Source organism: Gordionus sp. m RMFG-2023, chromosome 5 (assembly GCF_954871325.1).
Source record: "Gordionus sp. m RMFG-2023 chromosome 5, tfGorSpeb1-WG-v2, whole genome shotgun sequence".
In the NCBI taxonomy this organism is placed as follows: Eukaryota; Metazoa; Nematomorpha; class Gordioida; order Chordodea; family Parachordodidae; genus Gordionus; species Gordionus sp. m RMFG-2023.
The window spans coordinates 17,256,461-17,281,207 of NC_088779.1; the positions used below are offsets into that span (position 1 = coordinate 17,256,461).

Here is a 24,747-nt window from a genome sequence, read left to right on the forward strand (position 1 = left end):
CAGTAAGCTTTGAGGCAAGAATGTATTTTTTTTCAAGATTGAGATACTCTGAGTTTAAAGCTTGATTGAGGTTAGGATAAGTTTTCGCGTAAAAATTAGGTTTAGCCTTCAAACCTTTTAGAATGGCATTTATTACCCCTATCTGCTAGTGACGAATCTCACTTTATGATTTTAATAAAGCAGAAGGGGCGACGATTCATAGAAATTTCTATAAGGGTTGTAATTTTTTTCAAAGAAAATTTATGTTTAAAATATTAATGGGTCAATAATATCTATTTTATAGAATACAATGGGTCGAGAATGCCGCCCCAATAGAGTTGGCGCCAATAAAATAAAAAATGTCATCATTGTCCATTGTTATTGCACCTTCTTCTCCAAACTACCGTTTAGTTTCCCGGAAAATTTTTATCCCTACTTGCGAACATAAGTGGGAGAGATATGGAATTGCGAAGATATTTTCACCATATCCAATGAAGGTAACACTTAAGCCAACTCATGCTTACTTAATAGTCAATAAGTAATAAAATACCTTTATAACATATGGCGCTTATGATTTAAAAACTTATTTTGGTATTATGTTTTATTTTCTTTTAATAATGTTCCCGCGTTAATGACTTCATGCAAATACATTCGTGGTGAAAAATCGCAATTAAGTTAGGACTGATATTAATGTTCTCATAAAATTAGTTATATTATATCACGATTATGATATCCACGTAGAATATATTATCAATAAAACTTAAAATAAGTTCTTAATTTATAGATGATTTTATTTTTAATGAGATTGACATTTATGAAATATTCCTCATCCAATTTACAAATTAGTGTATTTTTTATCATTGCATTCCTATCTAGTTTTTCGATTTCAAGAAATAAATAAATGTAAAAGAAGTTAAAGGTATCATATATTCAAAAAGATGAAATCAAAAATAAAAATATAATATCAAAAAATAACAAAAAGATTTGCACAATAAAAGTTAACAACAATCACTGGAGATCCTAAAGAAAATTTATATTTCAGGCAAAGAATATCTTTTGAGATATGTAAATCTAATTTTATCTCAGCTCTACACCTGACAAAATAATTTTTTAAATCCCTCTCCATTAATATTTTTGTTTATAAAATTTTAAGCAGGGATGTGAAGCCGTCAAAATTTTACCGGGTTCGGTTCGGGTTAAAGTAAAAAAATAGGTGGGTTGGTTCGGGTTCGATTCAGGAAAATATTTTTAAACCCATTGGTACCGCGTTCAGCTCGGGTTTAAGAATTTTTGAATTGATAAAAAAATTATATATTTAAATCATGATTAAAAAACTTGACATAAATTTGGTATAAAAAATAAATTTTTTATTTTATTTATAGGCAAAATATAATTAAAAATACAAAAGTTTACAAAAACTGCCCTATATCTTTGTTTAACGATTTTTAAGTTAGATTTTTAAAATTAACAATAACAAATGTAATAATTTTAATTTTGACATGTTCACTTTCTAATCTTTGAGAATAAGTAAAAAATTAAAAATAAATGGCATAAATGAATTTAATTGTTTAAATTTATTAACATTCCAATAAGAAACTATGAGAATAAACTAAAAAAAATTTAAAAATGGCGTAAATGAATTAAGTTGTTTAAAATATATTAACACTTCTATTATAAAATCTCAATTAAATTATTAATATTTATATTATTTACAATTATACAAATATCTTAATATATGATTTTAAACAAAACACTTACCCGATTGAACCCTGGTTCAAATAAAATTCCCGGGTTGGGTTAGGGGCTTTGAAAATTTTACAAACAGAGTTCAGGTTCAGTTAGAGTTCAGATTTTTTTCAAAAACTCGGGTTTTCTTCTCCGGGTTAGGGTTCGGTTCGAATCCTGATTTTAAAAATACTAATTTTTTAAACGCTTTGAATATTTGAAATTTAAATAAATAAAATGAAATTATAAGAAATAAAATATTTTACTCAGTACCTAAATACGATCAGATTCCAGTTACTTATGCAAAATACCGTATTAGCTACTTTCTTATAAAAAGACTGGCTATCGACTGCTACTCCAAAAATATAGGTAAGTTATTATAGGGCGTTACTTTCAATAGATACTTTAACAGCATTGGTATTTAATTTATTATATAATATTTGCATCCCTTTTCCACTGATTTGTTTATTAAATCAAACATAAAAATTATTTATTATATATTATCTAATTTAAATAATATAATAAAATATTGTTTTATATAAATTAAAAGCATTATAAAATTTAAAATGTTAACTAATATTTTGGGTTATACATAATATATTATTAAATTAGAGCAATTGACATTTGTATAAAAACGTTTAGAAAGTATAAATTTTAGGTTTATAATCTAATATATAAATAATTAATTTTACTAAAAGAAAATAATTATAATTATCAAAAAATGGAAACCTTAATTATTATAATCATAGATTTAATAAATATTATAAGCATCAAATATATATAAATGAGCCATAAGCCTACAAATATTTTTCATCAAATTTAACATATGCAAACATGCTTTATCTTCACATCGCCTTCAACAACTAAGGTATCAATTTTGTCATTAGGGTAAAGGCGATATCTAAAGTCCCAGAAATGCTGACCGTTCACCGCTATAGCAAATGCTTTATCCTAACATGTAATACTATATATCTGATATATTTAATTATAATTTACCATGCAAAAAATGACCAATTCAAAAGTTCCTTTCTCAAAAGGAAAAAATGGTGTATTGGCTTCTTCTACCATCCATTTCCCAGCTTGCCTAGTATTCCGGACAACCATTTTATCACCATATCTTACGTTCATATGAAATCCAACATCGGGTAAAGGCTTGCCTTCTACCGCTCGATCGGTTTGAAGATTAAGAGACCACGTTTTACCTAAAAGTGTACCATCTCCGCTAACAATTATTATTCTGCCTTCTTTTAATCCACCTGGTATAAAGAGTGAAAAGGGGGTTGGCGGATTGAAATTCGGAGGCGTAACAGAGGACATGGCATCCGTCTTAATACCATATTGTTCAGGAATTTTGTAAGTACCACAGCAAAAACCACAACAGTCCACAAAGTATGAATGTATATCATTTTGATATCTTCCGGGCAACTGATCACAAAATATTAAATAAAAACATAGATAAAATTTAGCTAAGTAAAGCATTTTAAAAGCATAGAATTAAAAGCTGGGACTTTATCGTATACAGAGTCAAATTAGAAAAATTGTAGCTTAGTAAGTATGATTCAAAATAGAGATCTAAAAATTAACATTTTAATTCCGCTAAAAGTCCTTTAAACACACTCAAATATAGACAATAATAATCATATATAATGTTAAAAAAAATATGCAAAAATTTCTGACAGACATAAATAATTTTTATTTTATATATCTGATATGGCATCTATGACAAATAAATGTCAGAGACCTGTAGAGATTACAAACCTTGGCCCAGATTTTTAAATTTGATGCTATATATTGTAAATTCAAAGGGTAAATAAAAAATTTGATATTCCAACCGCTTAATTGACATGTCGTTTTTAGACACATAATGCCCATTTTCGAAAACATAGTATATCCTTTCCTTGCTAATTGAATTGAAAAGACATATGTGACTAAGAAACTATAATTAAATTTATTTAATAAAAGATTTGGCACTGCTAGAAATTTCTTTAGGTTCAGATTTGATGCTAAAACTTATATGGCCGCTAAATCCGGACCATGTAGGTGTCCTATAAATGTTATATGATTGTATAAAAGCGATATTAAAATTGATTAAAACATTTTTTTACCGGTGGTTTAAACCATACGTTAATCAAATCAAGATCTCCTTCTATCGCAAGCACTCTGACCCCTTCGGGATTGATACGATGCCTAAATTCAAAAACTGGCTTGCCATTTATTGATACCTATAATATTGAATTATAAACTATTTTTATTTATTTTTGAATTACTCTATAATGGTCACCTTCTAAAAAATAAAATAGTTCAAACATTTGCCCTTTTTGGAAAGGAAAATGTTTAACTCTTTCTTCTTTTCCCCAGGATTTGTTATCATAAGAGTTAATTACCATCACATCTTCTCCAAATCTTAAGTTGTAATGAAAGGGAATATCATCGTCTTTGTCGTACCCCGATTTCAAATTGATATTAATGCTTTGATTATAAATGAGGTTATTGACAATAAATTTTTTTTTTAATAAACAGTGATTTATATGATCAATTTAGGAAAAATACTTTTTGGCATTCTTATGTGCAAATCCTTGAATAAAAATTCCCGATCCATCCATGAGCTTACCAATTCCGATCGGTGCATGATAAGGTACTTTCTAGATTTACAATTATACCATTAATAACATCATTAAACATTCATTACTTACCGGATTCAAAACTGGAGGTGGAGCGACCAACCAATTTTCGCCAGAAAATTCGCCTTCACCCTTTTTTTATAAATAAATTATTTAATATTAATATTTTTAAGCAGCTATATTTCAATCCTAACTCTCATTTTGGCAGTAACTATGGGGGAGGGGATTTGGGAGTGCGGCATCCACACGAATCTTACCCATAAACGAAAAATTTGCTTTTGTCTTAAGTAAATTTGATTTATAAAAAGTATAAATATTACATAAACTATGCTTATATACCCAATTCAGTTACTATTCAATTTAAATATGATATATGCCCCCCCCCCTCCATCAAACATATGAAAATATATCAATGAATATTATATTATATTTATTAATTAATAAATCTTATATGAATTACAAGTCTTAGAACATCAGATTCATTCCATGTCAAATTACAAAATATTCCTTTCCAAACTGTTATACTTCTGAAGATATTAGGGATAGAAGCATAAAAATGCCTTTTTTCAATAATAGGTTTTCATTTATAATTATAAACTGTAAATAAAATTTAGCATTAAAATAAAGAGTTTATTTAATATAAAAAAAATATATTTTAAAAAAATCTTAGTGTATTTTTTGCTCAAAACAATATTTAAAACTACAAAAATTAGAGGTGAATATGACATAATGGGCTAAATCTAGTGTTATTAAAATTTGTGAACTTGTGTTATGAACTAGAGGATTAGTTAAATTATGTATTAAGATTAAAATTATTATCTATTTAGAATCCTTTTATTATAAGTAGTCTTGTTCTTAATCTGCAAACATTGTATATTTTTAATTCTACCAAGACCAACTTTAGTCTTGAACCCAAGTTATTGTTTTTTAGAAATTTAAATGGATGTGGGAGGACTTGCTTATTCCGTTTTTATTGTATAAGCCCCATTTATTCGGTAAAAGCCCTTATATAACTAATCATTTTGCCTTAATGTACAAATATTGTTTATTTTTACTTAGCCTCAGAGGTAGTGAATTAGCATTTTGCAATTATTCTATATAAGGTCGGTAGCTTAGACAGAATATTATACTATAAATTTTTGCCTCAAACATAGGCTATTATAAACTTTTGGTGGCTATGTTATATTTTTATAAAAGTTTTTAATTTTCCATTTATTTTTAATAAATAAAATATATATATATTTATATTCATAAAATCATCATAAAAATAAATATTATAAATATCTGAGAACTGCAAAGGCATTTGCACGGCTAGGCCAGGATTTTTTTTAGAAAAATTATTAGCCCAGCCCAGATTTTTTAAAATAGATTATATTTATTTATAATTTTTACAGATAATGATTTTAAGCATTCGGTTTTAAAATATACGGCCCGGCCCGAGTACTTAAAAAAAATTTAGGCCCGGCCCGGTTCGGGTATATTTAAAAAATTATAATATTCCCCCCCCCCCCCCGGGTGCAGGGTCTCTGATAAAAATAAATATTTTAAAAAATTGTATTTTTCCTATTGCCGTCTTGTTTGACTGGCACCCTTTTAAATAAAGGATTAAATTTTTTAATTTAGATAATATATATATTTTTTAATAATCTCAAACATCTGAAAATTCAAGGTATTAAACTGATACCATCTGGTCTTCCTTCTGCTGCTACTTGATCATAAAAGATTGGGCTTTCGAGTATTTGGGATAATGGTCCTTTTAAGATTAAGTTATATTTGCATGCCATAGGAGGCGGCCTTTGTAACATCTACAATAAATAATTGGTGTCCTTTGGAATCAGATGGTAAAGAATAATTATATATTTGGAAGGAAAAGATATATCGCAACCGAGACAAAATAGCTAAACAAATTTCTTCATTAGTGAGAAGAGGTGCAGATTTTTGCTTGAAACAGCCGACAGTCATTCGTAGCCCAATTTCGAATTCAGAATAACTCCACTGGGAGATTGTTCCAATGAACCACTCGATAAGAGGACATAAATATCTCAAGTTTCTGAAGGATGGATGTAAATATGCTAATGCCAGATTGACAATTGCTCACCCAAGCGTAAACAGCGCTTTCTAGGTAAAGATCATGACCGATAGCTATTAAACTTGAACTTCTTAATCTTGAGGAATAAAAGCAGCAGGAGAGGAGAGGAGCGGAAACCAATCCCGTCATTTTATCTATCTGCAAATTTTATATTAATGATAGCCTCAAGCATTGTACGGATATGCAACTCATGCTTGCACTGGATATCTTTGTAATAAAAGAATGTTGCGATCTCATAGCATATATGATATTGGGTATGATAAAATAATATTTAAAAGAAGGCCTGGTGGGCTGCTAATTCATTTAAAGTTGTGTATTTTTACTAGCTTAGAATAGGTTTTGTCGAAAGGGGTCTTAATTGCAGTGTCACCACAAATTGTAAATCTAAAATGGGTAAGTTCCTGGGTGGAAGTATATTTGAAAGGGAGGATTGGGTTAATAGAATTGTTGAGAGATAATTCTGACTTTAAAATGTTAAAAGATAAACCTATCATAAGCATAAGATTATTAATAATATGAGGAATGGTGTTTATTAAAGAGGTGTCACTGGCTATGAAGCCATCATCTAGCATTTAATAAGGGCTTTAAAACTTAGATCGAATCTATTAATGTTTGAACACCAAAGCAAAATAACGGTGGACCCAATGGGTCACCTTGTTGTATAATTCCAAAAGAAATATAATTTTATCATAGAATTTAAATTAGGTGGATTAGGAGTAGTTATGCAAAATGAATGGTATATTCAAGATAGTTATTGCCGAATATGGGAATAATATGATTGCTCTAAATAGAGTTAAAGGTAGCAGGTTTAAAATTAGTGTGATACAGGATATAGTTTAATAACAAATTACTACTAAGTGATTTATAGTTAATACTATTATGAAAGAAAATAGCTTTAATTCTATCAAGACCGCCAGAAGAATGTTTTAATATGGACTCAATGACCTGTTGAGCTTGAAATTGTGTGATATCAATTGGTACATCGTTTGGCATGATGTAATGTAAAAATCTAATTTAAAAATAAATATGTAAAAATAAGTTTACTATGGTGTTTGTTTAGTCGATCCTTCGTCGTATACAATAAAATAGAAAAAATGATCTTTACATAATATATCACTCGGTTTTAATGTTTTTCCCGATTTTAATTAATATTTGTTATTTCTGAGATGAGAAAAGTTAATTAGAGAACTCTTAGACATTGATAGATAACATTAGATTATATATATAATATATATTATATTTATAGTGTTGCTTAAAATAGTTTTACTAATGTCATCGTCATTAGTAACCTTAGTTATAAATCTAAAAATAAAACTAGAACCGGGCCAAAAAATAAAATTAAAAAACTGGATGGTCAAAAAGTTAATTTTAAATTAGGTTTGGGCATAGAAATAAGAAATATATTAAAATCCGAACTGATTCTAAAAATTTAACATTTGAAGGTCTGCTAGTTCCTTTAAACTGCCCTGCATGAAACTGCCTAAGTCCGATTACCCCGGCAATGAGTTAACAGATGGCGTGGAATAAAAGATTATAATTTTTGCCTCTTGGTACTATCTTACCGCTTAAATTAAACAAAATATTATAACAAATATCATTAAATCAAGTAAGGTTAGGGTTGTGCAAACTAAAAATATATAATAGATGTAGATAAAGAATAGAAAAATTGGGAAAAAAAGGATTCGCATTTATTAATATAAGATAATTATTTTGATGTTTAGTTCATAACTCTAATTCTAAGTTTAAGAACTTAGCTAACTTCTCAAGTCATGGTCTATTTATTCGAATCAAACTTTGCCCAATTTCTCGACTAAATCAATAAAAAAAATTATTTATTGATGGCATATTTTATTTTCTTCTCCTAAATTATTCATAATGTTTCTATATATTTTTTAACTAATGACATGAAATGTTCCTATCATATCATTCTCAAGGCTTGCCACGTGAACGAAGCTTTGGAATGTTTACTAGTTTTTATTGATTTTACCTATGATATCGTAAAGATTACCTCTAATCTTTTCCTATATTTATATAGAATGGTTATAGTAATGTTTATTTAAAATTTTATTAAAATCGAAGCGATCCATTTTTCTGAGTATAAGGTTTTTAAACATTGTTCTGTTTAAAGATGCAAACATAGACTGCATTCATAGTGGAATCCGGATCTGACACGAGTTAACTGCTAAGCGATTTTAAAAATCTGGTTATGAGATCAATTTTTCTTTATTAAAATCAATACTTCTTAGATCATTATCGCGAATAGAATTAAAAATAAAATTAATATTAATATAAAAAAAATCTGATAAAAACGTTTTAAAAATCGATCAGCTGTTAAATCGTGTCGAATCGGATCCCAGAATCCAGCCTTACACTCATAAAAAGTTCATTTTTTATGTCTACCCCTGATATCTACAAAAATATAAAAGCCAGGAGGCTGAAATATTGACTAAATATAGATTATATGAACCACCTATTTGTATAGGAATATTCGTAAATCAAAAAGGGTCGATTGCATCGTGCTCGATTCCCTATTTTAAAAAAATCAAGCAAATTAAGAATTTCATAGGTTGAATAGATCAGAAGCTGCAACCAAGATGAAAATTTAAAAAATTCTTTCCAAGTGCCATGTGAATTATAAGATATTTTATCCACGAACGTCAAATTTGAATGATTGTTTAGTAAAGTAATACTAATTGCGCTTTTACAATTGAGAAAAGGTGTAATGTTGATCCCATACGAATTATAACATCTCTGGGAAGAGTCCCGTTTATAAATTGAAAATTAGATTAATAAATTGTGATTATAGTAGTGTTATTCGTAGATTTTTTCAAGCACTTTTTTAAATAGAAAAAGAAATTTTCTGAAATTATTTTATAAAATTAAAAAATTAAGTGGGGAACGGGGGGGGGGGTATCAATTTAAAAGAAATGAAAGCAAATGGTCTATAAACAATGTAAAATATTATAAAAACAAAAATTCCATCTTATGAGATTTTCCATAGGGGGAGGGGAATGGGAGGGTTGCTGCTGAGAATTAATATTAATAATGTTGCTAATTTTTATTGATGTTATATTAGATAGTAAATTAAAAAACTATATATCAAAAGAGCAATTACAAATTTTGTCTGCAATACACGGACTAAATTAAGAGAAGTATCACCGGCTATATGCAATCTTTTAATACGTTCCACTGGAGATCTGTAATTGTAGCTCGTGTAATAAAAGCCGTTTATTGCTATCTATTATAAAACATTAAAAAATTATATATATTCTAAGGGGGAATAAATGGCGTAAGGTATAATCAATAGTTACATCAACTCACCTCTCATATATTTAACAATTGTGAACAAAATAATAATTTTTAGTAAAATTATCAAGCAGCAGTGAATATCTCAATATAAAATTTATAACTGTCAAAAATATTTGATCCGCTGATTCGATTTAATATTGTTGATTATCGAGTCGAGTTAAATGGCCCCACTAATTTGGAGCGTTTAGTTTTAAAATTATGTTCTCGGTATATGAATTTAAATATTAGTCGTCGAGAAGATTTTTACTAATAAATTCTATTAGTTGTTTGCCTCGAGGCTGCTAGTTAACATCTCCTATTTTATTAGTGATCTCTACAAAAAAGATTTTATTTCAAAAATGGCTAAAATATTGCAAATTAAAAAATAATAGCTTAAATTATTTATTTATTATGTTTATTAAATAACTAAGCTTCAAAGCGATATTAAAAAGAAATCATCAATGTAAAATTATATTTGGCAAGGCTTTGGTACCTCATAAGAATAAAAAAAATGTTATTTTATATTTTATGATTTAAAAAATATTGTATCATTTGCAGATTAATAACACGAATTAATAAAGTAACAACTTAATATTACTTATTTATTTTACTTATCATAAGTTAATTTTAATTATTAAATAAAAAATGATATATTCGCAAATGAATAAATCCAAATAGCTTCTCTATTTCTAAATTACTATAAAATTAGATAAAAACTTAGCGATACTCAGTGATTTAAATATCTTTTCCATTGATGCCAAATTTTCAAAAAATATTATAATTTAAATTATATACATCAAAAAAATGTTGAGAATTATTTTAAAAAATAATTAGATCAGGATAAAGCCTTTTTTAAAAAAATTTAAATTCTACTATCCGAACTGATGACATTTTGGTCATTCTTGGATATATACAATAAAATTAATTGTTTTAAAGTTACCAACAAAGAAAAATTTATAGAGGCCAAAAATAGATTTATTATATCGAAATTTTATTATAACTTATATGGCATTGTTTACTTTTGTAAAATAAATAAAAAGTGGAATGACCGATTTTTATACGTAAAAAATAAAAATAAAATTATAAATTTGAAACCGAAATAATAAAAAATGTTAACATACATAAAATATTTTGGTAAAAATCAATAAACATTAAGAAAACAATAAAATAAATTTATAGATTTTTTTACAATAAAAAAGTGAAGTTATAACTTTAATTATTAACAAAAATTTGTAGCCGTAACATAAGATGCATATAAATTTTTTGGTGATTTTTTTATATAAAAGACAATCTACCTAATTAATTCTAAACTTTAAAACTTTTCTACAATGAGTTATAAAATAATTAAAACAGTGTAATAGTACGATTAATAATTTATAACCAACTTATATTTTATGAAATAAATTATCATTTTATGTAGAATGTTAAAAATATTATTGATTTTTTGAAAATTACCTTAAGATGAGTCCTTGTAACCAAAATGATAATTTCGTATATGTGTCCTTTGTCGAATGGTACGCCACCTTCCCTCTCTTCGTTACCCCAAGAATCTCCTATTTTAGAATTACGCACAATAACATTATCCTCAAAGCGCACATTTAAATGCAAAGCAATATCCTCTTTATCAGTATCACCGTTTAATAAATTAATGGTCAATCTAAGATTAAAAAATAGATAAATTATCATTTTTCTTGTTTTGGTTAAATTTTTAACTTTAAATAGATATACCAAACTTTGTTATTTAAAGTTGAAAATGTTGCCTTTAATAAATTCTAAAATATGTATAATTAATGAAGACCGAGGGTCCGATAATTTAAAATATAACAATTTTTAAAATTAGTTGTAGCTTAAATAAAGACAAATTCTAAAAACTAGATATTTTTAAAGGATTCAACATAATGTTGCTGTTTCACGCCTTTGTCTGTTACCCAAAAAATTTAATCGTGCCCTAAATATGCTGTTTTTCATCTCCAAAATTTATTTATGTCTTTGAATAACAGATTGAGTCCCATCTCGATAAATGTTTTATTCGATAAAAGCCTCATTTTTGTTTTTGAGGTTAGTAGGACTAGCGGTATATTATAAAAAAAAGACTGTGATGAATATTTAATTATGGATTCTTTATTAATCCGTTTAATAAATAAATACTTGAATCTAAGAATAAAAATCTTCATATAAAATTTAAAAAACTATGTTTATTTTAAAAATATATCGCAAGTCATTAAAACCTCAAAATAAAAAATCTGCTTTTATCGCGTTAAAAAAACGTGGACTAAAAGAATCCCTTTTGGGAAATATATTAATTATAAGATTATTTATCAATAAAATTAAATTTATCTTAGATTTTAGAGATGGGGGCAACTTGGGCTAAACAAAAGATTTTTGTGCAAGGCCAGAAAACTTGTGTAAAATAATTTTAGACTGGGTTAAAATTTAGGATATTTTATGGGTCAGGACGGGCATGATTGTGCCGAAAAAGAAAAAGATGGGTCGACCTCTGAAATGAACCATTTCTTGCCGACATTATTTCAAATGAGCAAAATTAACTTTCATTTTAATTTGTGGTAAAGTAAAATTTGTCATTGATGTAGCCGTTGAAAAAAGAAGAAATAAATTTAATATAATATATCAAATATCAGTTATTTTCTGACACGGGAATTAATGTTTCCTTGTGGATGGGAGTGAAACGAGATGATCACATGGGTTTTTGGTAAAGAACAATGAAAGTTTCTTTGTGTGCGGTTTGGAGTGAAGAAGACATTATATTGGATGAAGACGGGATTGATCGGGAAGATTTAGCAATTTAATGATTATCGTTTATGATACATAGATATTTTTAAATATTTGTATGAATAAATTGGATTTAGATATTTGTATGAATAAATTGGATTTTTAAACTATATGGGAACTTGGACTATTTCTAAGGTAAGAATTGAGAGTAAGGGCATTCTTCTATAGTCATGATATATTTTGAATATAGAAAAATTCTAAGTGCAATTATTTCTTTATAATTTTATCAGAAAATAAATAAATCTAATTAAATTATAAACATCAAGAAGCAGAAAATTTATAATAATATATTAAAAAATATCAATGTAATTTTAGCTTTTCGAATTTATTTTTATCTTTGCCTTAAACTATCTTTTTAATTTTGGAGATGAAGGGTTTGAACATGTAGACGGAAGGCAAATGATGATTTGTTAGATGCCGTTGTTTGTAAGTGGAGGGAACAAGACCCAGGGGGCGACTACAGATAAGCTGAATGAAATTGCTAAATGATTACAATAAAGCGTCATGTTTGGGCAATGCCCAAGATCGTAAGATGGTGAAAGACAATTAGAAACGAAAATAGCTTACCCAGGTAAACCTGAAAAGGATTAAACGATGAAGAAGAAGAAGAATGAACATGGTTTTTTAATTTATGGTTTTCAACCCATATAATGGTTTAATTATCTTTCTATATCAAGAAAAGAGTAACAGGAATTTTTGTTTTCCTGTTCCGTTCTGGCCAGAAATTATATGTTCGCATGTTTAGGAACTTGAAAAAATAAGTAATTCAATAGAGATATGATTACATAGGCATTTATTAAAGACATTGTAAAGATTATGATTTACATGTATGTGATAGTGTTAATATAAATTTGAGGTAAAACGCCTTTAAACAGTAACTAACTAAAAATAAAATTATCCCTTGAAATGTATAACTTTTAATTTTTGATATTAATTTTATAACAAAAAAGTTAAAATTTAAATTTGATATGTGTAAAATAATGTCCTGAGAAGCAAACTGGTTTAAATAGAAAAACGAATATTTTATAATTATCTAATAAATTAAAATTTCTCATAAATTTTTAGAGAGTTCCTGGAATAATCATTTTTATTCCATCCTCATTTTTCCATGTCCCTCGTTTTAACTGGATATAGGTGCCAAATATTGGAAATTGAACTTGGGAAAAAATAAGTAAAGACTGACCTTCTAAAAAAATATTATATCTAAAACTCTGTGTTAAGGATTCTATTTGTTGATGTATACTAGTAATTAAGAATATGTGGTGTGAAGATTTCATTTAAAAATATTATTAATTACCCATAATTATTAATCCATTTTATACAACGTTTGGAAACTAAAAAATATCCCTCTTTGTATCACAATTTCAAGAGGAAAGAAAGAAGGTGAGAATTTTATAAGATATTTTTCTTTTACTTAAAAAATATTTGGTATACTAGAATAAATTTATTATCTCATTCTGAATATTTGAATCAAATTTTATTATGTAAAAGATTCCCAAGATTGGTAGTATTTTATCAAGTATCAAATGGTATTTTAAACAAAGTGGTAATGTTAAAAATTCAAATCAAATACAAACATTAAATAGAAACGTCAATGGAAAAGAGGGCTTAAAACACTAATTGATAATTTGAGCCATATTAAGAAGCAACGAGCACTCTTGAGGACAACTGGATGACCAAAACTAGAGGCCTCTCACATGATCAGTAAGAGGTGAGCCGGTGGGTTAAAAATATTTTAAAAACAGGCGAGAAGGTGAATTTAAAAAATGTTTACGGGCATAAATATGAATGCCGGGCTTATATTTATTAAAAAGTAATTTTTTCTTTCTAATATTATATAAGGAAAAAGTATATTAAAATAAATGAAAAGCCAAACTAGCCAATCAAATAATTTTCAATATTAAAATTTAGATAATTGAAGATATTGTTGACATTGAAGTAAAAAGTCACATTTAAATTCTTTTTACACAAAATCTGCTATTTGTTTGATCGAATAAATTTTAATCCCTTCTTTATCCGTTATTTTATTACTAATTTTTACACTACTATCTTTCTAATTATTTTAAAAAAATTGCAGGTAAGCTGATGTTTTGCATTTCTGAATGATTTTTTATTGAAGAGCGTTTAAAGAATTATTAATGGGCTCAATTTTTCAGAAAGAATGAGTGAGCGCGTATATTTTTATGAGTGTAGGGCTAATTTAAAGAACGGGATAGCAAAAGCACCATTTTTATACCAATGGAAGGACGAGAAAATTATTTTCCTAAGTATAGAAGGGAGTAAAAATATTTTATAAAAGAACGGGCGGTTGGGCGTATTAATTCAAAATTAGTTAATTGCATATCTCCAATATTTACATTTTACCTATGCAAAATTAATTATTTAAAGTTAAAATTACAAAATTTAACGAGATTCGATTAAAGATGATCATGGTTTAAATTATGATGTATCATACTTTTTGGGATTTTTGGAGAGGTCACCCTGGATAAATATTATCTTTCCTGTTTGTAATCCACCCCATATTTCTCCATTATAGGGCACTTTCTAAATTGATAAGGTACATAAAAAAAATTTAATTAGATAATATTATATTGATATATATATCAGAGACCTGCAGGCCCGGCCAGGGTACACGGGCCAGGCCGTATATTTTAAAACCAAATATTTTAAATCGCCATTATTAGCTATAAAAAAATAGGGCCGAAATTTTTTTTTAAAAAAAGATCCGCTGGCCGTGCAAATCATGCCTCTGAATATTATTAGGATTAGTTATTAATTGTCATTTTTTATGGATTCAGATCAAAAATATAAAAAAAACTTATAAATTATATATAAGGGTTGGGAATCACATGGTGATAAATCATAAGCATATCCTAATATGATAAAAAATAACTTAAGAAGCCCTCCTCATTTTATTGAAATGAAACATAAATAAACTTAATATTTAAAGGTGTCCGGCTTCTGATAATTTTTTGAAAATCTACTTGGCTTCAGGTGTATGCAGGGAAGATAGAGGAGTTTTTGGGTAAAAATTATGTATATCACAATATTATATATTTTATACAAAAGTGAATTAAAAAAATATATATTTTATTTAAAAAGGGTTAGAGTGAGTCATTGGGATTTGCAATGTATAGATTAATTCTATGTTTTAACCGGGCTATATTTTTTATTGAATTCCGTTATAAATTTTAAATTTATATTAATTTTATTTAAATCGATTTTTGTATTTTCATATTTATTTAAATAATCACGCGCAAAATTATCTAAAATTCAAAAGCAATGCTAGTAAAATACATAATCCGGCATAATCAGATTTTATAAAATAAATTTTAAAAAACGCAAGCTATATAAATATGAATTATATTTTAAAGAATGACCCCTCTTTGATTTTCTTAACAGGCTATAACCAAAAAGTTTCAGTTAAAGGAAAGGACAGAAAATTTTGGGGCCGATATTTTTTGCAGGTTTCGTTTTTTCATAAGCCATTAGAAACAAATTAAAGGTCAGATTTAGGGGCCGTAAAAAAATTTAACCCGCCTCCGATCATGATTACGGGGATGAGTCTTAATTTAATAACTGAATAAACAAATATAGAGGGTATTTTATTTTAAGCGTTTCATACAAATCAGAGAACTGCAGGCCTGGCCCTAAGTCAGGGAACACGGGCCGGGCCGTGTTTTAGTTTTTTAAATAAACCCGAGCCGGACCTGAATTTTTTTTAAAATACCCGGGCCGGCCGTATATTTTAAATCGCCATTATTAGCTATAAAAATTTTAAATAAATAAAATATATTTTGAAAAAATTGGGGCCGGGCCTAAAAATATAAAACCAGGGCCAGGCCGAAAAAAATCAGGAAAATTTTTTTTAAATAAATCCCGGCCGGATCGTGCATATGGTATTTCTGAACTGATACAAATTATATGAGACTTGCAGTAGGAATGAATCGAAATTGGTATGATTTTTTAAAATCAGGGTCGGATATAAATATTAAAAAAAACAAAATACCACGCCACTACAGCTTTGAAAATTTAAAAATCAGGGCCGGGATTTAAAAATAAATAAGCTTAAAATTATATGAATTGGAAAATCACTTTAATATAGATTTAAAATTTCCGTTAAAACAAAACAGATAAATTCATTTACTATAAATAAATTTTAAAAATTTTGGGCCAAGACAAAAAATGATTAAATATAGATATCCGGGCGGGCCAATAAATTTTATAAAAAAAATTATCTGGGCCAGACTTGAAAATTAAAACCAAGATGAGCTTATTGACCTCTGAAAGTTATAAACTACAAAGATACTTATAAATTAACTAGGCACGAAATGTAGCTAATAGTGTTGTTATACAGCCCGATTTGAGTTGAATTTCATAAACGGGCGATTAAAATTTTAGCCAAAATAATATTACTAAAGATTCGAGATTTGGCTAATAAAGGTTCAAGCCTTTCCGACATCTATGTGCAAAATATTGACCAGTTTTTAAAAATAGACCCAAATCTGACTATCTAGTGTATGGTGGCGTTTTGAGGGACAATTTCTTTATGTGCATCTCTCCCTCAAACATTGAACCGAATAATTTATATAAAAATGATTTTCTCTGAATATATATGAAATATATAAATTTTTTTAAAAAATAACCATTCACTATACAACCCCCCCCCCCCCATTCCCCATCGAAATTATCGGTATTAGAATGTATTAACAATTAAAATATCAGATTCGTTGTTAATATATTTAATTTATAACGTTTTATTTATATAATAAGTTGATTCATAATCCTCAAGTTCCTGCAAACCCCACCAGCAAAGACAATTTATTTTTTACAATGTATCATATGCGTCCCAGGATAAGACAAGGAGTGGCGCCCCTTCCAGGATTTATTGTATATAAATTATAATATTTTATATTGTAATTTTTCTTATATTTTTATGCTTTTCCCTACCCCTAAAAATATAAATATGAAAAATGATAAGCTTAGGATGGAAAATCCTCTATGGTTGGGAAAGGATTTCAGGATTTCTATCTGCGGTATTTGTCGAAGAATATGTTAATAAATAAAATATATTAATCTATTGTATATTTTTAGTGTTGCTAAACGGCTCGATTTAAACTGATTTTTAAAAAAAGGCTAACTCAATATTTAAGACAGAAATATGTTTCCTAGGTTTCGAATTTTCGCTAATAGACGTTGAAACCTTTGTGCCAGCTATGAGCAAAATGTAATCGGCTCAGTTTAACAAAACTATATTTTAATCTTTTATAATTTTTTCTCGCATTTAATGTAAATTTATCTTATTTTATCTAATTTATTTATTTTTAATATAATTAATTATTTCAAGGATATATTTTATCAGATGACAAGGTTATCAGTTGGATTTAATGTAAATTTACCAAATTTAAACCTATTATCTTATAGTGAAAATTGAACTGTCAACACAGAGTTTCAAAACGCAAATAATGCATTTCAAATGCATTCGTTTAAATTGGAAGCATTTCCGCTTTGCATTTTAAATTATTTATTAAAAAACATAATATCTTTTTAAACTTTTTAAATTTTGAAGTGATAGCATAGATACAACATATTCTAAAAAGTAAAATAATTATATTAAATGATACAATAATATTTTTAGCTTATGGAATTATAATATTACAAAAAGATTTGCTAATTAAATATAGGGCTAGCCTTTTTTTGTTTAGAATTTAGACGTTTCATATTGAAAAAATAAAAGTTAAAGCTTCAATTTAAACATAGCTGCGTTTACGTTTTTATATTTGCATTTTGAAAGGCTATTGAAACGTTCAATTTGTGAGCACTATATTTTCATTTATTAGGTGGATAACGATAACGATCATTTCAACAATTTAAATAATTTTCCTTATATTTTTTAGGGCTGTACTGTTATTAAATATCTAATAGGATCGGTACCGCGTTTTCAAAAAATATCGTTGGACTTGGATCGATATTTTTTAAAATCATATATTTTTTTTTAATTTCATAATAATAAATTAATGAAAGGAACTAAATTTATTTAAAGCCAATATCACTAAATATTAATTTAATAAAATGTGTTGTATGAATAATATAAATGGGAAGAGATAGTGAAAGAGCTTACCACACGAAAACGTTAAAGCTAAAAAAAAATGTTCAAAAAAATAGCTAAAAATTTTAAACTATTTTTTGTTATATTGTCTGCAATAAGAAATGGATTTTAAAATAACCAACAAGTCATATTTAGATAGTGTTATTAAACGGCTCGAGTTAGCCAATTTTTAAAATCGGTTAACTCAAGATTTTAACCAATAGTAAATTACTTAAGCTTATTCATTTTGCCCATAGATAGCAGAAATATTTGAAATTATAGTGGCAAAATCTTGAGGCTTAAGGCAATAATATTTAGGAGAAAATTTTGATTAGCCCTATAAACACAATGGAGCAGTTTAACAACACTACATTTAGTAACTTTTGGAGAATAAAAAAAAATATACTGAATCATCCATCCATGATTTTTTTTTAAAAAAATAGAAAATATTGATATTATGATATTGATACAAATAGTACGTAAATAAAAATCGGTTTTTAGTAATATCTAAAAATATCGGATCTGATCAGTGAAAAAATTGTGGAAGCTCTAATATTTTTATTTATTTTAATATTTTTGATTATACTCGTATATTTAAAACTATATTTTTTTAATAAAATAATGGAAAATTTCTAAATACTTTGGAATCCCTTGAGAAAACTAAAAAATCTTGAATGAGAAGCCTAAAAAATCTTGGCCTGAAAAGGTATGGGTTAACATTAAATGAATCCTTGATTATAAGTTGGCGATTTCGAAAAATTCCAATTAGTCATTATATTTATATGGGGGGGGGGAGTCTAAGGCGATTCATTAATTAGCCTAGAGGTCTGCAAAGTGATTTTCCCATAACCCGAACCCGAATTATAAAAAAATTAATTTTGTCCGAGCCCGAATTAAAAAAAATTATCAGCCCTACAACCCAATTAAATTTTTTTGTGAATATTATAATATAAACAATTAAAAATTATGTATATTACCAATAAGAGTTAATTTGGTAGCCATAATATAATGAATATTTATAAAGTTGCATTATATTTAAATTGGAAACATATAACTTTTATCAGTTTATATATGTTGAAATACAATCGAATTTAAAAATTATTGCGATTATATAAAAAATAACATGCATGATATAATGAACATATAAAGATATATCAATATCATTATCAATACTATCTATCACATAGATAATAGTGATATATAAATAATAAGGAGTCGAGCTTGAGGGTTTCAAAGGCCCTACCATTCACTGAAAGCTCTCTTTCACTGTTAGTCGAGGAAGCAGGGATAGCCAAGAACAGCGTCCATATCAGTATTTTCACTTGATGCGAACCCCCCTCATAAGCCTATGCCAACCCCCCATATTTTTTAGATCATGAATTCAACTAAAACCCCCTCATTAACAATGAATGCATCATCATAACATATTGTTTGGCATATGAGTTTGCTGAGAATGTATAACCCTTTTAAGTAAATTTAAATAGATAGCAAAAAGTTTTATTTGGAAAATAATGTCTATGATTGTTTGCAATATATAGATTTGGTCGATGATCATCAATATCATTGTATTACCCCCCCCCCCCTCCCAAATAAATTTATCCAACCACCTTAAAGGCGTCTCCCTTTACTCCCTTCAATAAAAATTGGATATGTAGACGCTGGTCAGGAATTTAAGAGCCAAGCCATTTAAATTGGGAAAAGTGGTTTTGATAAGTCTCCACCAATTTAAGATATGGTAAACGGATGTCATGTAAAATAATAATTGAAAACATTATGAATGGTTAGAAGTTTTGCCCAGCTCAAACTTAGGACTTCTCTAAACAAACGAAGAATTACGTTGTAAAATACTGGCCAACTCCACATGTACATTATGTTCCCAACCCGTTGATTGTTTTGGACATCATCCTCTTCATTGTCGATTCTCTAAAGGTAGACATTCTCGACACAGTGCAGTTAACGGCACCATTCTCCGTGCTCTACGCTCAGCTCAAATTCCAGCAACCCTTTAACCCTGTGGCCTCTCAACCGAGAATAATATACGGCCAGATGGGCTGACATTAATACCATGGAGTAATGGAACTCCATTAGCATGGGATTATACTTGCATCGACCGATTTGCTCCCTCCTTTAATAACAACTCATTCGTGCGAGCTGAAAACTCTAAAATTAATAAATACACTTCCCTAACCAATTGCAATCTTATACCAATCGTATCCGACACAACCGGTTTTTTTGGCAATCATGCCCTAACCTTCTTCAAATCTCTTGGTAAAAAAATCCGCGCCATCACTGGTGACCCACAGGAAGGCTTCTATCTCAGACAGCGCATATCTATTGATATATGCAGATATAACTGGATTGCCATCCACGGCTCTCTTTCTTGACCTCCTCCCACCCGACATACAATTTACTTCACTAATTATTTTTTTTATTATACAGTTTTTTTTATATAGATTTTAATTTTCAAATAGTTTACATGATATTTTTAATATATATTTTTAAATTACGTATATATGTTTTACTTTTAACGTTCATATGTATGAAGAAATTGGAATTTAATTCTCCTTTAGGGTTTAGTATAAACTCAAATAAATTTAAGATTTGTTAAAAAAATAAAATTAAAATGATTATTTAGGATATTTATATTTATTTATCGGTTTGAAAAAAAAATCTTTTTTGTCCGAATCCGGGCTCGGGATAAGGGCAGCTCGTGCAGACCTCTGATATTAGCTATGGTATTTACCAAAGCTTAAAAATTTCCAATAAACGGACAATCCTAGTGGTCGATAACTTTCCCTTTTAAGATGGTTCATTTTTTAAAAATATTTAAAGAAAAGGAAATGGTCTATAAAATAAGCAAAAAATGAAAATTATATCTAAAATTAGCCAAGGCATAAATTTGCAAAATAAGGACCGTATCAAAAGCTCCTTAGCAACGGAGCGAAGGGGCCGGGCCCAGATCTGTTTCTAATGGCTTATAAAAGAAATAATCTAAAGAAATTCTGGCCCTCAAATACTCCCCCCCCCTCCTTAAATGAAGTTTACTGGCTATAGGCTTGCATATCTAAATAAAAATAAATATTTTTCAAGGGGTACTCCAAAGTTTTCAGAATGAGGCTACTAGATGATCCCCTCAATGGTATATATATACATAAGTCCTGACTTCGCGGTGGTAGCAAGGCTCTTACCCCCATCGACAAATGTCGGGGCTGCGCCCTCCATAAAAAAATATATGTTAATTATAATATCTCATCTAAAAATGAAAAAGGAGAAATAAAAGATATTAAATATTGCATTATTTCAATATTAAGTTCTTTCGTCTCCCATCTTTCGTTGGGCCCCCATAAAAAATAGATTAATTATTATATCTCATCTCTCTGTGTTATGATGGGGTCTCTAACGTTAGTGAAAAGATATCTGGTTTACAAACATCTTAATGAAAATTCTAGATGTACATTGTGATTATCATATATTAAATCTTGTGGTTCATTTAATACTGTTGCAAAAATTCGCGATTTTATAGTATTAATGAAATACATATTAACTTTTGTTCAAGATATTTCGTTCCATCCAAGATGAAAATGATAAACTTCATTAAAGCCATTATTCTCTATACATGTAACTTGAATCAGTAGAAAGAAAACATAAAACATTAGAATACATTTCGCAGTGAGGTTGGTACAAAAGTAAAAAATTTATTAGGCAAATAAAGCTATTTGAAAACTTTTTATTTCTTAAAATGATAACAATATTTGAGAGATTAGAAAATTTAAATGCGATGGTATGATAGATTCGAGCCTTCTTCGAATCTCTTTTTTTTATCGCTTTAAAATTGGCTCTAAGTTTAATTCATTTGTTTAATTTCTCCAAAACTTTGGAAAATCTTGTATATCATCTAGAATTTTGATAAAGATTTCTATTTTATATTTAGCATTTTAAGTACATTATAGATAAATATATTATGAAATTCTAGTCATACAATTGCAAGTAAAAAAAATCGTTTAAACACACGAGTAATGGATCATTAAATTAATAGGCGCAATTTACGATCCATAAACTTGATAGAAATCATGTTTCACTATTCTATGAAGATTCTTTTATTCTTCATATGTTATTTTCTTGGCACTACCAAAGTTGGAAAAATAGATATTAAACTCTATAGAGGACGTCATAATCATAATGGAACATATTTCTATTTTTTCAGAGTATGTAAAATTTATTAAAATTCAATTCATGTAAATGCTTGTCTTGTTCTGCAGAACGATCATTTTCAAGATTAACACGTGTTAAATCCTATTTAAGTTCTACTATGAAACATGAACGACTTAATCATAGGGCAATTTTAAATGCGAATAAAGAAGATGCTAAAGAACTTGATTAAATGATAATGAATATTATAAATAAAAATTAAATAAAGAAACACATTTTACCTAAAAAAATATATTACATCATTCACAAAAAAATAAATAAGATTAAATCTGAGAATATTAATAAATTTATATGTAAAAATTCATGTTAAAATGCCTTAGAATTAGGAACAGGAGAAATAAAATATATTAATTTAGATAACAAGTAATTAATATTACGTTATTTAAAAAAACTATTTTTAAAAATGACAATATATTGTAGATTATTTGCATACTATTTTACTATAGAATAAAATAATTCTTACTGGATTTATAACAGTATCCTTTGATTCTATGGTCATATTGATAAGAATATAATTTAATAAATTAATTAAATATTGGTCAAGTAAAAAAAATTGTATAAATAACTAAAAAACTTAAGTAAATATCAAAAAATAAATAATATAATATTTGGCAAGATCTTATGAGTAATGATAAAAAAATTTAAATTTTGTTTTTCTTTTATTAATTTATTTTTTAGCTTATTTTCTGTAACATTATTATTTATATTTATTATTATTTTATTTATTTTATAATTTACCTATCTCAAAAAAATATCTAAAAAATGAAATTTATCGTTATTTTTTTTGTAGTGCGATAAAATTTTTATTTTATTATCCTACACTATACTATCGATTTTAAAATATAAATAAAATACTTTTAGTTCGACCCTAGGCTCGATTTGGTAAATTTCATAGCCAAATATTACCTTAGCCCTAGATTTTGTCAATAGATGTCCAAAACTTTTGCTATCTCTGAACAATATCTTCAAACTTGGGTAAGATTTTTGGTTATAATCTTAATAATGGTTTATAAAAATCAAAGATTCTAAATTAAATAATACTACAGTAAGATCTTGTAAAAGGCCAAATCGGACTAAAAATTATCACTAAATATTTAAATAAAGTAACCCATGACCGGAAAAAAAAATCTATAAATTTATAATATAAGTTAAAGTCATCGCGTGTTATTAAAATATGAGTCATTACAAAAATTTTGAAAGACAATTCATATTTCAATACAAGTTTTGATAATTAAATTTGACTTGTCATTGTGGGTAACTAAAGATTAAATGATTTGATATTTTATGAATATATATTTTGAAAAAAAAAACTATTATTAAGTCTTGAATTAATATAATTCTTATAGTGCGTACAAATTGAGCTTTTCAACGCTCCGTTTTAAAAGCAAATAATGCATTTTAAATGGTGTTGTGCAAATTGGATTTTTTTACAGCAAGCGTTAAAAAAAAGCAAACTAGTTTGATTTTTTTATGCGTTTTTATTTCGCGCCAATATATATTTTTAATTTTATTTAGTGATTTTATATAATTATACATATTGTAATATATTAAAAATATTTAATAAACTTTTTTAAATTTTAAAATGGAAACAAATGCGGAATTGTACGTTAATTATTTTACATTTATATAATTATTATATCTTATTTAGAGAGTGGGACGACATAGTGACAAAAAAATTCTGTGCCTTATTAGAGAGTCAAGAAATGGTCTGGAATCAGCAGCATCCAGACCATAAAAATTCTACATTAGTGCTAAATGGTTTATCATCCATTAGCCAAAGGTATAAATATATATATAAGATTAAAGAAATTATATTTTTAATAGCATGGAAGTTGAATTTCCTCAGCATGATACAACTGTGTCATGCATAAAGAAGAAGATGAAGAACTTCAAGGATTTTTATTAAAAATATTTATATTTTTGTAATATTATTGTAAATATATATATTTATATATAAA

The 24,747-nt window shown here is 27.3% G+C and overlaps 1 protein-coding gene and 1 long non-coding RNA gene across 4 annotated transcripts; one reads left to right on the plus strand and one right to left on the minus strand.

Annotated features, from left to right (window-relative positions):
* Positions 1-2,200: 2,200 nt before the first annotated feature.
* On the minus strand, positions 2,201-23,404 carry LOC135930509 (galectin-4-like). The gene is made up of 10 exons (XM_065467312.1): positions 23,253-23,404; positions 14,948-15,036; positions 11,158-11,359; positions 9,530-9,652; positions 4,398-4,457; positions 4,255-4,346; positions 3,972-4,173; positions 3,810-3,926; positions 2,701-3,129; positions 2,201-2,655 (listed from the first exon to the last, which is right to left on the minus strand). The coding sequence occupies exons 1-10, from the start codon at positions 23,286-23,288 to the stop codon at positions 2,524-2,526; spliced, it is 1,482 nt and encodes a 493-aa protein (XP_065323384.1). The 5' UTR covers positions 23,289-23,404; the 3' UTR covers positions 2,201-2,523.
* Positions 18,034-24,747, plus strand: LOC135930511 (uncharacterized). 3 transcript variants are annotated; one of them, XR_010572799.1, is made up of 4 exons: positions 18,037-18,091; positions 23,651-23,764; positions 24,438-24,569; positions 24,614-24,747. It is a non-coding gene; the product is annotated as an uncharacterized LOC135930511 (long non-coding RNA). The 3 variants fall into 3 exon arrangements; XR_010572798.1 differs by lacking the exon at positions 23,651-23,764 and having other exon boundaries at positions 18,034-18,091; XR_010572797.1 differs by lacking the exon at positions 18,037-18,091 and having other exon boundaries at positions 23,553-23,764.

Bases quoted from the DNA above. Each gene is read 5' to 3' on its own strand.
- LOC135930509 (XM_065467312.1), bottom strand. From the start codon at position 23,288: ATGACCATAGAATCAAAGGATACTGTTATAAATCCA. The intron at 4,458-9,529 runs GTAATTGCTCTT...TTATAAAAAAAG, and splicing joins GTGTATTGCAGACAAAATTT to GGTGAAGGCGAATTTTCTGG. The intron at 4,347-4,397 runs GTAAGTAATGAA...TTGTAAATCTAG, and splicing joins CACCTCCAGTTTTGAATCCG to AAAGTACCTTATCATGCACC.